The sequence below is a fragment of the Pyrus communis genome, chromosome 17 (assembly GCF_963583255.1).
Source record: "Pyrus communis chromosome 17, drPyrComm1.1, whole genome shotgun sequence".
Lineage (NCBI taxonomy): Eukaryota > Viridiplantae > Streptophyta > Magnoliopsida > Rosales > Rosaceae > Pyrus > Pyrus communis.
Window position 1 is genome coordinate 3,246,261 of NC_084819.1, and position 13,060 is coordinate 3,259,320.

At 36.3% G+C, this 13,060-nt stretch overlaps 2 protein-coding genes across 2 annotated transcripts; one reads left to right on the forward strand and one right to left on the reverse strand.

Annotated features, from left to right (window-relative positions):
• Nucleotides 1–1,400: 1,400 nt before the first annotated feature.
• On the reverse strand, nt 1,401–5,634 carry LOC137722398 (protein FAR1-RELATED SEQUENCE 5-like). The gene is made up of 3 exons (XM_068461389.1): nt 5,503–5,634; nt 3,961–4,523; nt 1,401–2,028 (listed from the first exon to the last, which is right to left on the reverse strand). Coding segments are annotated over exons 1-3 (759 nt in total). The 5' UTR covers nt 5,504–5,634; the 3' UTR covers nt 1,401–1,833.
• A 77-nt stretch (nt 5,635–5,711) lies between these two features.
• Nucleotides 5,712–10,782, forward strand: LOC137722396 (uncharacterized CRM domain-containing protein At3g25440, chloroplastic-like). The gene is made up of 4 exons (XM_068461387.1): nt 5,712–5,960; nt 6,235–6,571; nt 8,919–9,320; nt 10,085–10,782. Exons 1-4 carry the CDS (start codon nt 5,878–5,880, stop codon nt 10,547–10,549), a joined length of 1,287 nt encoding a protein of 428 aa, XP_068317488.1. The 5' UTR covers nt 5,712–5,877; the 3' UTR covers nt 10,550–10,782.
• The last annotated feature ends 2,278 nt before the right edge of the window (nt 10,783–13,060 follow it).

Genomic DNA, 13,060 nt, shown 5'->3' on the forward strand with positions numbered 1-13,060 from the left:
ATATAAACATATACACAAATGGCATGAAATGCATAACTGTAACACCCCACATGAAATGCATAACTGTAACACCCTACTCCCGAACTATTTACTTTCAAGAATAATCATCAGTGATAAGTCCAAATAGACACTAATTAAATTAACTATCACTACTTACCTTTCCTTAGCTCAATTTCTTGATTCTTCACATCTTAATTTATGACCAACATTAGTTATACCAAAACCTAAGGTTAAATCTCACATCTTAATTTCTTGATTCTTCACATCTTAATTATTTAGTCTCGTTTATTGTATGGTTGCATCTAACGTCTTGTTAGACTGCCTACGTAGTACGTACCCTAAACAGGGATCAAGCCATTCGTAGTTCACACTAGTCCTCCAAAGCATTAACATAAATTATATGAAATTCAATTTGTAAACGTTTGTGGAATTATCAGTCATATATATATATATATACACGATAAAAGGAAAAAACCCACTCACTGGTATATGGAAGGGTCGTAGCCCCCTAGCCTCGAGTAACTGCGCTCGTCCTCAGGATAGGTCTCACCTATATGCGAAACAACTGACGTCGTTAGCTGCCGTTATGAATATTCTATTAAGATTAATTGAATATTCCCCTTTCTTCTCCGGCTAGTCGCCAGACTCCATCGCCGTCACCGGAAACTGGGAAAAACTGTTTGAAGCCCCAAAAACGATGGAATATCGTCGGAAAAATCACGATATTTCGATCACCTCTGCAACTCACTATTCTCGAGTTTCCTGACGTCCAATTTCTTCCAAAATGCTTCTCCGAGCTTCGTGAAAGTGTCTTAAAGCTCATTATAACCTTAGAATCCTCTCAAACCTTTGTATTTACGTATGCATGAACAGTACCTCGAATTGGGATCTCAGGTTTTTAAGGGTTTCAAGTTCTAAAAATGGTATGGATGTACTCAGGAGCTTGCAAGGAACATGAAATCCACCTTCAAGGTCTCAATCCGTGTAGAAAATGGCTAAATCAAAGGTTGTCCGTACGACTTGTACGAAATTTACAGAAACATCCAAGAGGGAGAAGAGAGAAGGAGGGTCCATGGGTTGGCTTAGGTGTGTGTGTGTGTGTGTCCTGATGGCAGCCAACCCAAAACAAAAGAAAACAAATCACCCAAAACACCAACTAACGTCCAAGGGCAAAATCGTCACTCCACGCCATCGAAGGTAAATTTCGGGACAGGCTGTCACATCGATTCATTTCAATTGTAACCAACAACTCCTGATAAATAACTAAAACTTATAAGTGGTTTCATTGTACAAAGTTTTGGAAAATCCCCTCTCTAGTCTCCAGCAAAAATTTTCAATGCGCCGAAAACACAACCCGATACGTCAAGTGTCTTAACACAAGTTTACGAAAACCACAACCATCAGCAAAGGGAAATTCTCAAGAGTTGTATTTAAAAGGAGGATGAATACACTGTTCTGAAGCTATACAAAACAGACCTCATATCAAATTTCACGTGTAAGCGATGGTTCGATTCCAACTTCCTTCGGACGTCCTATAATCTGCTTTATAAGCACAATTCACATGGATGGCTCAGGTAAAACTGTACATGGCCTCAATAACATTTTCCCTACTGACCATTTGATGCAGACGAGAAATTTACACAAGGCAGTCCAATGAATGCCAGTGACTAAAACATCACAAAGCTATAGAAAGTTAGAAACTAACTAGATTCCGGGCGAACCCCTAACACTAAAATCAAAACAATGACCGAACGATTCATGCTGCAGCATTGTCCACGACATTGCTTGATTCTATGTTTTACCAAACGAGAGGTGCTTAAGTTGCAGCAATCCTTATCTGTGTCCTTGCAGTTCTTTGCCTTCAATCTCCTTCACACTGTCTACTATGTGTTGGATCTTCTTTGATAGGCTCTCGTTGTGTTCTTCAATGTGCTCAAAAATTAGTTCCAGATGTCTTTTATAGGTCGCAGCACGCTTTTTCTCTATTGCCAACTGCTGAGATAATTCCCGAATTTTGTCATGCTCATTCTGAACGAGAAAACAAAAGGCAATTAAAATACACGTCAAGCTGTATTATTATGATTCACAAATTCAAACCCAATTAAAATTTTCCCAAAAATAGCATCTCTTCTCGTCATGATTTTCAGCATCAATCCATTTCAATGTCTGGATTACTCACAAGTAAGTCTGTAGAGAAAGAACATAACTCCCACATGTAATGTATTCGTTTGTGAAAAGCATATATAGTCCATTCTTCGCGTGCACAAAACAGTCAAACTAGGAAATGTTTATGTTTCAACTACAATACTTTAATAGGCTAGAACCTTGTTTTAATGATCTAGCTGCTAACCATGGTAACTAAGAAAAACTGCATCGTTTTCACTTTTCACCTTACAACACAGGAGGCAACAGCGAAAACCAAAAGCCCTAACCTACACATACAAGCATGGCGGACAGAAACAACAATGATATAACATATTAAACATCCTAGAAAGCAAGTGCGAATCATCTCGAGTACTCATTGTGGAAATGGACAACTATGAGCTTAGGACTCGAATACAACACAGGAGACAACAATGAAAACCGAAAGCCATAACCTACACATAAAAGCATGGCGGACAGAAACAACAATGATAATGTAATTGCAAATCATCTCGAGTACTCATTGTGGAAATGGACAACGATGAGCTTTGGACTCGAAGACATTTACACATTCAAGGATCTAATGGCATGTTGGAGAAACAAAATCACCACCAATGCAGAAATGGATGTCTATCGTATGCAGCCTTATCATTGCTTTTGAAAAGAGGTTGTTTCCACAACTCGAACCTGTGACCTTTTCGTCACAAAGGAGCAACCTTTATGTTGCGCCAAGGCTCGCCCTCAAGGAAGAATTAAAGAACTACATTCCAAAAATTCTACAACCACGTCTAATTTTGGACGACTGTAGTGTGTATAGACACTAGCTGCCGCATGTCAAAAAAAGCCCAAACAGAAAAAGAATTCAACAGTCGCTTGCCTAACATTAAATACTATGTGAATAACATTTCATCAAAAAAGGAAGGGAGACTAAAAACTGTTTCAGATGAACATCGAACCAAAAAGCCAGAGTTTACAAGATTTTAGTCTGATCTATTCCGAAACCACTTTTTTTCCTTTTTTTAATAAATCCTGCCTTTGCTTTTGAAATCTTCCACTCACATTACTTTTGGCCAACTTCTAGCCATTGTAGCCTCCATATTTGTAAAATTTAATCATTACTAACTTCATTACCTAGCATCCGATATCATACAGTACAGATGGCTGCATATCTGCCAAGTAAATTTGGGTTGCTAATATCGCCAACATTAGATGCAAAAATTGTTTGTTTCGACTTATATTTATAGACTTTTATTATGAGAAGAGCCGCTGTCAACATTTACATATAATACCTCCTATGTCCCTGATTTGCCAACTTTAACCCTTACTAGATGAAGAGAAAGCAAAAGTAATCAGGGTAATTTTTAAAAGGGGTACTTAGAATTTATTTTAACAAAATACAATTCTCCATAAGTTTCTCACCACTCTCTCTTCCCGTGCAATAATTATCACCACTCCCTTTCTCTCTCTCCTCCTCAAAAATTAAATTTCTCACATGCAAAACATGTGTGAGGTTGTCTAGTACAGCTTGAGTTTTGACTTTTCGTTTATCTTAAGTTGCTAAAATGTGCCTAACCGGATACTGAATATGATTACACTATTTACTCTACTTCAAATCCCAAAAATAGTGGCAGCCATTTACTCTACTCCCATGGTAATAGAAAAGAAGATATTCATGACTACAGATTGTAATATACCACCCCCATTATTTGTAAAAGACCTATTACTATTAACAAACTTCAGAACTTCGCAAGGGATAAGAAAATTTAACAATGTAAAAAGTCAAACACTAATGGTCAAAAAAGGAGAAAAACAACTAACCGGATATTGATCATAAATGCAATCCCTTCGACCTTTCCCAGGTGTCAAAGGATGAGTGTGCTCCTTTACAAATTTTGTGACAACCCATTTCCCAGAAGTTACTTTCCTCACCAAAATCATTGCTCTGCAACCAACCCTGGTCTCGGCTCTTTGCCTTACAATTTTTTCACGTTTGTCAGGCATTCTATAACCCTCTTTGTTACAAACAAGTGCACGACCAATGGCAGATCCATCACGCCTTGATCGAGAGAGCTTGCTTACACGAATTATGAATCCCACATGTGTGGCATATGCATTATAAAATGCATGAGCAGCTGCTTCAGTTTCAAACTCTTGACCAACATATGGCTCATCTGCGGAAACCACCGATACTACAGGAACTGCTTCTGGAATTATATCCCCTCCAGGAGAATCTACATTTATTTTATCATCCAGGCCCAACTGGAATGCCCCTTCAACAGAACTACCGCCGGTTTCATTTTCATCAGCTGCTCTACTAAGTTCCATCTCAGCAGAACTCCCCACCACCTCGCCATCAACATCACCATCAAGTGCAAATTCCACTGCAATAAGAAGAATTTTTCTGATAAGTTTCGCCACACAATAGATGGTCAGCACAAAATATGATTGTCAGCAGACACATATTTGCAAAGACTTATTGATTCCAAAATATAACAAAAAAAAAATTTGAAGACATTTCAGAAACTTCTGTTCAGAAAACAACCCGATAATAACTGTTTGAGACTTGGGCGGTTTAAATTTGTGGAACAATCAGAGTACAATTTCAAATCTGAGGAAGGTTCATGTACAATTTCAAATCTGAGGAAGGTTCATTCTTACCATGAGGGATTCTGCAAGTACAAACTAAAAGTAGAGATCCGGTTTGAGCTAACACATGACTGTTGATTATTTCCCAAGAGTGAGTATGAGGACATGAAAATAACTCCTAAAGTTACGAGTTCCTCATTACCAATACAATTAAGCTAAATTTTCTCCACTTGTGTTTTTGAACTCTTGTCAAACTTCCCCTATACCGAAACTCATCCGAGATAAACCCCAATTCTTTGGTTGATTTCTAAAACCAAAAAACAGAAAAATAAAGTATTATCCCCAGTCTTCTTTTCTATGCCAATTAGGCCACCTAAAAGCAAAAAACACAAAATTAACGGAACCAATTAGCAACCGAACAAAGTTCTTTGAACAAGATTAAGTTAATCAATATGGTCCAAACCATTGATTAGTGACATTTGAATATTAAACTTCTTCTCCTCTCTTCCCACAAAGTCAGTGCTCTAATTTTCCCCAAAACCCATATTTATTTTCACATACAAATATTCAAACACTAATTAATTCCATAGCTAATTAAAACAAGGCAAAACAATCCGGAATCTAAAATCTTTTCTCAATACAATATTCCCGCATTTTCTCAGCAACCAAACGGAAAACTAATCAAAAATTAAAAACCCTAAAATAAACTAAACAAAAAGGAAGAAACTTTTACAATTTTTAGATCAAATTAAATTACAAAAATAAGAGACTTACTGTAAATTCGCGAAACCCTTCCGTTAATTGATCGTGAAGCACATGGAAACGCCTGGTTTCTGAGTCTCGACGCCACAGAGAGAGAGAGAGAGAGGGGGGGATGGAGGAAGGCGAGAGGGTTCAGGTTGTAAATATGGGGCTCAATTCAATATGACGTGTCAAAATCGGATTGGATAGAGAACGGCATAAGAAGTCAACATTCAACTTTAAACTGATGTGGTTTCAACACGTGGTTATCTGGGTGGACCTTTGGCCTGCAGAATCGCAGCTCGTATCGTAAGCCGTCCGGTCCAAAGCGGTTCGACCCGGTTCGGTTCCAGACCGTGCAACCTTAATCTTCTGCACTCCCTCTCTCCCTGGAAATTTGTCAGTAAAATGGCAAGAGCTGTGTTTTCTGCTGCTGTTCGCAGAGCTTCTTCGGTTCTCAAATCTTCGCCTTCCAAACCTCACTCTCTAAGGTTCTCTCTCTCTCTCTGCAACACATTTTATATGGTTGTTTGGTTGTTGCTGCTATCCTTAACATCAATTTTCTCTGCATCCAAACACAACCCATCAAACCGTTTAATTGAATTATGAGAAAATGTTAATGGGTTTTCAAAATTTTCAATTCTTTCCTGCCAATAGTATAATCTTACTGTACTCTTAAATTTGTCCTTCAATATAATGATGATTCTGGATTGTGGAAGATTGATGTGGGTTCACCATTTTCCTGCCACATTTTCTGTCATTCAGGTCAGGTTTTCCAACCCAAGAACCAATTTTCATTGCAACCATACACTTGCCTCTGCCAAATCCTCTAAACGCATCATGGGTTTTCAGAAACTTGAGCCATGGGTCGGTGAATTTGGTGATATCACAAGGGAAACCCAAGTTCGAGATGCACGAAATCGATCCACCAAAAAAGGAGAAGTGGCTGACCAAGAAGAGGTTAAAGCAACAGAGAATGAGAGAGAAGCAGGAGAGAAGAGCGGCCAATAGGAAGGATCCACGTCAGCTCGGCATCAAGAGGAAGAAGAAAGGGCAGAAGTTTGCTAATGCTGAGGAGAGAATCAAGTACAAGCTTGAAAAGGTTAGCTGAATTGGACTATTCTGGTTGTGATGTCTTTCCTATGGATTTTACCACTTCCTTGGCTTTATGATCATGATTCAGAGAGACATTGTACGGATAATAACTACTGCTTTATGCTTAAGCTGCGATTATTATGTTAAGGCTTGCAAAACATGTAGAAAGTCGTAATCCTAAGTGCATTTCCACTTCCTCTCTATCCTAGTAAGTATAAATCATATTTGTTCCAATGGAAGTTTTTAAAAGAGGTTATGAATTAGAGTGATGGTACTTGTTTTATTTAGAGTCTATTCGGGTTCCTACCAACCACCTGTGGCCCTGCGAATACTTATTTACTAGATGAGGTTGATGACTTGACACCCAAAAGATGAGTTACCATCCATGGGACATATTCATCAAGCCATTAGTTTAGTCCCTGGCTCTTATCATAATTTCCTAATCTTTCACATTATAAGTGAACCCTAAAGATCATTGCAAGTTGAATGGGCTAGTAGAAGGTCTTTTTCCTATTCGTCATAGTTGTAGTCCTTCTACAATTTCTGCTCCGAAAACTTTTGGAGGACTTTGCAGAAAATCTGTGTTAATTAAATAGATAACAGTCAACTATAGGTTTCCAATTCGGCCATTCATAGGCTTGAGAACATCAGATAGAGTGGTTGGTTCTAGTTTGTTCTCCAAGGTGGATTTTCACTAAGTAGAGATTTGACTTGGAAATGAGTTGGATTATTGTTTTCTGGTATTCCTAGTTCTTTATGAGCTTATAGTATGTCTTATTTCCCTTTAAAGCAAGATAAGCTTGTGCCACTTTATATTATATCTGAATTAGTATTAACCTAAAGAGTAAACTACCGATTTGCTCCCTGAACTATCACCTAACTTTCGATTTCCCCCCTGAACTTTTTAATTGGAAAATTAAGGACTTAAACTAATTTTTTTGGCTGATTTGCCCCCTGCTGTTAATTTTTCATTCATTTCATCCAAATTTCTGTTAAATGGAAGCATGTGCACAACATATGTGGGTAGTTCAGTCACTTCATTCTTTAAAATAATTGAAAACCTTAGATTTCTAAAATATAAACCTATGCAAATATGTGTGATTCTATAGCTTTTGTGTCTGAAGGTTTAGTGAAATGACGCTTTTGTCCACAAAGGAGAGTTACGTGGTTTGCACATGATAAAAGTTAACGTTAATGTGGATGAAATCTATGAAAAACTAACATTAGGGGGGAAATCGGCCAAAAAAATTAGTTTAAGTTCTTAATTTTCCAATTAAAAGGTTCAGGGGGAAATCGAAAGTTCAGTGATAGTTCAGGGGGCAAATTGGCAGTTTACTCTAGTCTAAACTATATAATTTTTTCTTTTCAATGAAAGTGTAAATGCATACTGTGGCCTTTCTTGATTCTTAGAGTTAAGGAAACTTTGTATCAACCTTAAGCAATGGTCTTCCTTGCAGACCAAGTACTTTGCTTAAGAAATATTGTCTCAGGACAAGGTCTTGCAACAAACTCTGATTAAAGTCAAAGCTATTAAGGTTCCTAAAAAATTTATAAAAAAAAAAAACTGGAAAAGAAAAAGAGTTTCAATTGACTGTTGCATGCCTTAGTTTCTTAAATTGAAATTTATGCTTTTGCATATTTGAAAATTTTGCATGAACTGGAAAAAGAAAAAGGAAAATAAGTGTGTTTTGTTCGAACTAAGCTGTTTGTCAAGTATAATTTTTTTAGAAGGAAACACATTTGTTGAAAATATATTTCTTAGGGGTTGGGATGCCGTTAAATTTTTTAACATCTAAAGGTGTTTTACTGTGTTTATAACTCCAAATTAGGCCACACCCATGGGAAGAGTCTGACTTTTTACCGTCCCCTGAATCTATTTTTGTATTTAAACAAAGGTTTAATTTTTAAGTTTAAACTAATGTGTCAGGGAAGGTGTTATTTTACAGTAATTCTCTCATTTCTGCAGTTCTGTGCCTCTTTTCAGTCCTTTAGACTGAAATATTTAGGAACTTGCACAATTATGATGACCTATGATCGTTTTTTATTTATTTTAATGTTCGATTTGCTTGCCCTTTTTTCCCTCCCAATATGAGGACGCCTCGTATAGTTTCCACCTTTTTCTGTACACTAGCCGAGAATTTGTAATTGGTTTCTAATATTTGGTGAGGCTTAGGTCATTTCAGTACTTTTAAAACAAAATTGAAATACTTTCAAACACTACTGCCCCTCATGACCAGTTTGTCTTTTCATTTGTTTTAAAAAATCTTTTGATAGCGCTAGTCTTTTGAAGATAAGAATTTTTTTTTTTATCATCCTAGTCTTTAATTTTCGTGACTTTTTTTCTTTCTATTCAGGCTAGAATAAAGGAAGCTTTGCTGATTGAAAGACTTAAGAGGTATGAAATTCCAAAAGTCCAGGGTCCTGAGGTACAACCAGATGACCTGACAGGTGAGGAGCGGTTTTATATGAAGAAAATGGCTCAAAAGAAGTCTAATTATGCACCGATTGGAAAACGAGGAATTTTCGGAGGTGTTATTCTTAACATGCATATGCATTGGAAAAAACATGAAACCGTCAAGGTGATTTGCAAGCCATGTAAACCTGGCCAAGTACATGAATATGCCCAGGAAATTGCTAGACTGAGTGGCGGGATCCCAATTCAAATAGTTGGAGATGACACCATAATATTCTATCGAGGAAAGAACTATGTCATGCCAAAAGTTATGTCACCCACAAATACTTTGTCCAAGAAAAAGGTGATTTTTCAAGCTTCGTCTACTCAGTTTCTTCTCTCTTTTGTGTAACTGTTTATAATTTTAAACTCAATTTTGTTGCATTGTCCGTATTAGTTTGAGATGTGAGGTGTGGTCCGTTGTTGCTAGGTATTGCACTTTCACATCTTCCATTTCCGTAATTGTTTTGTTGTCAATCAGGTATCTTTGGAAAGAGTATCTAGTCGACGGACAAGTACCTATGGCAGTCATTTCCACATCAATTTCTCTCTTTCTTTTTTATCCGCTCATTGGAATATATCCATATTGTAGCAAGTAAAACTTGTCAAGTATCAATTAACTTAATTCTGGTCATTTCAGTATATCCTTCATTAATTTTTGTTCTTAATAATTTATGGAGATGAACCATAACTTAACTCCAGCTGGAGGCCTGTCGGCTCACGGCCTGCAGGTATGGTTGTGGCCTTGCCTGGCCCGTTGATTGGACCCATGGCCGGGCCTGTTGATTACCTTGTCCAGATCAACTCTCTGATCTAGCATGAACTAAGTTCACGGAAACTTTATAGTTCAACCATAAAACATTTCACTGGAAAACTTGATTTAAGGTACTTTAACAAAAAGTTATCCTCGAGTATGGAAAATGATAATAATTTTGTTCAGCAGTTTTGACAAGCAGAGGGTAGTTGGATTTTTATATGCTTGTTGCTTTACGAACATCTCATCTTGTAATCGAGCTTGAAACTTGAGTGGTGATTTCTCAATATTGAGTCTGTTTTCCCTGTTTACAGGCACTGGAAAAGTTTAAGTACGAGCAATCCCTCGAGACCGTGCGGCACTTCATTGCCGTTGCTGAGAAGGAACTGGAGCTGTATTACAGACATATTGCACTTTATGGTGACCCAAATGACAGGAATCCCATTTCAATCTTGGATAGTCCAACACAAGAGATCAAGGAATCAGGGGAACTTAAAATGCTTGAAAAGCAAAATGTAGATTCCACCAATGATTTCTTTTCCGCGAGTCTTTCAGAGATAAACGCAGGTTCCTCAATCTCAGAGCTATCAGAAAGTGAGGATTCTGAAGATGACAAATTCTCAATAAACGAATCAGATTCTGAAGATGATAACTTATCGATAAACAAATCAGATTCTGAAGATGACAGCATATTTGATTCCGCCAATGAAACAATCTCTTCGAAGAGGAAAAACAGCACGTCACCATTGGATGTTAGGTACGAGAGAACGGAACCTTAATTCCATTGCAAATTGTTTTCTTTTCTCCTCATTTTTTAAGCACTTAGGAAGGCAAGGTACCTGGTACTCTTTGACTCATTGTGCATTTTGGTTAGTGAGGTGTGGATAAGGTGGCATATTTGAAAGGTTGTTTTTTTAATTTGTTGTAATCAAAGTATTTTTGAAAGGTAAAAGAATGGAATTATTGCTAGTGGCATGATTTTTAAGCATCAGAGTTGTCTTTCAGTTCAAGCAGTTATTATTCTTGGTGGTGGTACTCTCTGTTTTATTATTATTTTATTTTAGAGCGACAATAACACCTCCCTCTGAAACGATAAAGAAACAGAGTCGGAAACAATATTTCAGTTCTTTTGCAGCCAAGCAGATTCAGGACCACTTCTTTCCCAGCTTATTTTGGGGCCGGGTCGAGGAGTGCAACATTTCGGTCTAGCTGAGTTGGTCTTGAATAACCTTTAAGATGTTTGTTCTTAATTATAGCATCATGAATTTTAATGATTTTTTCTTTTTATATTAAACAATATTTTACTTCTAGAAGGTTGCGCTAAGTCACACAATGAGACAATTATATACAACATTCTATTTTGGGGCTCATGTGGGCTGTACTAGGAGCGAAGCTAGAAAGTTCGTTCACCTGGAGCACAACTAATTATGTAGTGGTGGAAATGTAAAAAAAAAAAAAAAAAAAAATTAAAATTTTCCAAAGTTTTCGGTGAGGCATTTCGGCAACCACTTGGGTGACCCATACCATTGTGTGCTTAGTGTACATCCCTGCCCTTTAATGCCTTTTTAATTGTGTCGATATGTCAATATATATACACATAGGGCAGAGAGCTAAAATTTATAAGATGATTGGGAGGAGGGAGGGTTAATGGGCTTCTATTATTTTAAGAAAACATGACTAGCTTTAAACTTTACTAAAAACAGTGTCGTTTCACTAAAAACAGACACATTTTTTCTTGATGGTCTTCGATGTGAATTGAGGCATAAAGCTGCACTGCAGAGATGTCGATGTTGTCTAGCTTTTGTTGAACTCGCCTGTTTCACGAGAAAAGAATTGACAAAAGAGAGATTTTGAAGATAGTTTTGACAAATTACTGAAAACTAAAAGTATATTTTAACAAACATACAATATTATTTGCATTAAGGGAAGAGTGAGCTAAGTCTTACCATGGGTTAGCCATAATAATTAAGTTCGAATTCTCATTTGGTAAGAATCAAACCTAAAACATTCCACTTAGAAATGAAGAGGAATATACTAGACCGTAATACTAAGTGTATATTTTTTTAACAAAAAATTGAGAAGGGGCATGTGCCCCCTAGCCCTTCATCAACTTTGCCCTCGCTCTCCCCTCAAAGGTCACGTGCTCTTTTAGTACTATAATTTAGTGATATACTTCTAAATTTGCAAGAAAAATGTTTTAGGTTCGAATCTCAATAATGATGAGTTCGCAATCAATTTATTCTTCCACTCCATTAGTATTGATACATTTAACAATAACAATAAAGTATTATCCCACTAAATAAAGTCGACTATATAGTATTGAAACATGGTTGTATAAAAATAGGGGAAACTTAATATGAGTCCAATTTTATGAGCCATTATTAGTTATAGTCCAATTTTGTTTTAAATTTTGGGTTAGGTCCAGTGATTTATTATCCACTTAAGCTTATTTGTATTTTCTTGCCAAATTTACCTATATCACTTGTCCTTTTTTTATTTTTTTATATTATAATGTACATGTATCATGAATAATTGTATTTATCTACCTATATATATATATATTATATATTCTGTTGATAATTTAAAATTAATTGTGTTTATCTACCTGTACCACAGGATTTTTTTTTTATAATACTCTACCCATATTAGAGATTAATTGCATATGTATCATATGTTTTTTTGTTTGTAAATTAACTACCTGCATCGCAAATTGATTGCATTGCATACCTGCAACACAGATTAGTTGCATTATCTACCTACACCATAGTTTAATTAGATATTATTTAAATATATCTTCATGACATATTTTGTATTTATGTACCTATATCATAGGTTTTTTTTCTTTTTGTAATCTACTTTTATCAAGAATGTATATCACAGTAGATTTTGTTGTTGATAAACATGCCATGAATTTTAATTTTAATTTTTTTTTCCTTGGATATTGAATAGATTAAAGGCTTTAATGATTCAAAATTTGGATAAATCAAGAAATTTAAATATATTTTCATTTAGATTATAAAAGGGCAAAATAGACATGAAAAACATCAGTTGAACCTAAACTGATAAGGCACATGGAATTGGACTCAATTGGAAAGTTGCTCAATTTTTTGGACTCGGATCTAAATGCCCCATAAAAGGTAAGGGTGTGCAGGAATTTATAAATTGTGAAGAAAACCGAGATCAAACTCCAACCAACCGAATTACTTTAAAAGGAGAGTTTTTTAATTGCTTCACTTTCAAGCTGCATTGACTAATCCATGTCCAGCACATGCGGACGTGGTGGATACCAT

Bases quoted from the DNA above. Each gene is read 5' to 3' on its own strand.
- LOC137722398 (XM_068461389.1), bottom strand. The intron at 2,029-3,960 runs GTTAGTTGTTTT...TTTCTCGTTCAG, and splicing joins GCATTTATGATCAATATCCG to AATGAGCATGACAAAATTCG.
- LOC137722396 (XM_068461387.1), top strand. From the start codon at position 5,878: ATGGCAAGAGCTGTGTTTTCTGCTGCTGTTCGCAGAGCTTCTTCGGTT. The intron at 6,572-8,918 runs GTTAGCTGAATT...CTTTCTATTCAG, and splicing joins TCAAGTACAAGCTTGAAAAG to GCTAGAATAAAGGAAGCTTT. The intron at 9,321-10,084 runs GTGATTTTTCAA...CCCTGTTTACAG, and splicing joins ATACTTTGTCCAAGAAAAAG to GCACTGGAAAAGTTTAAGTA.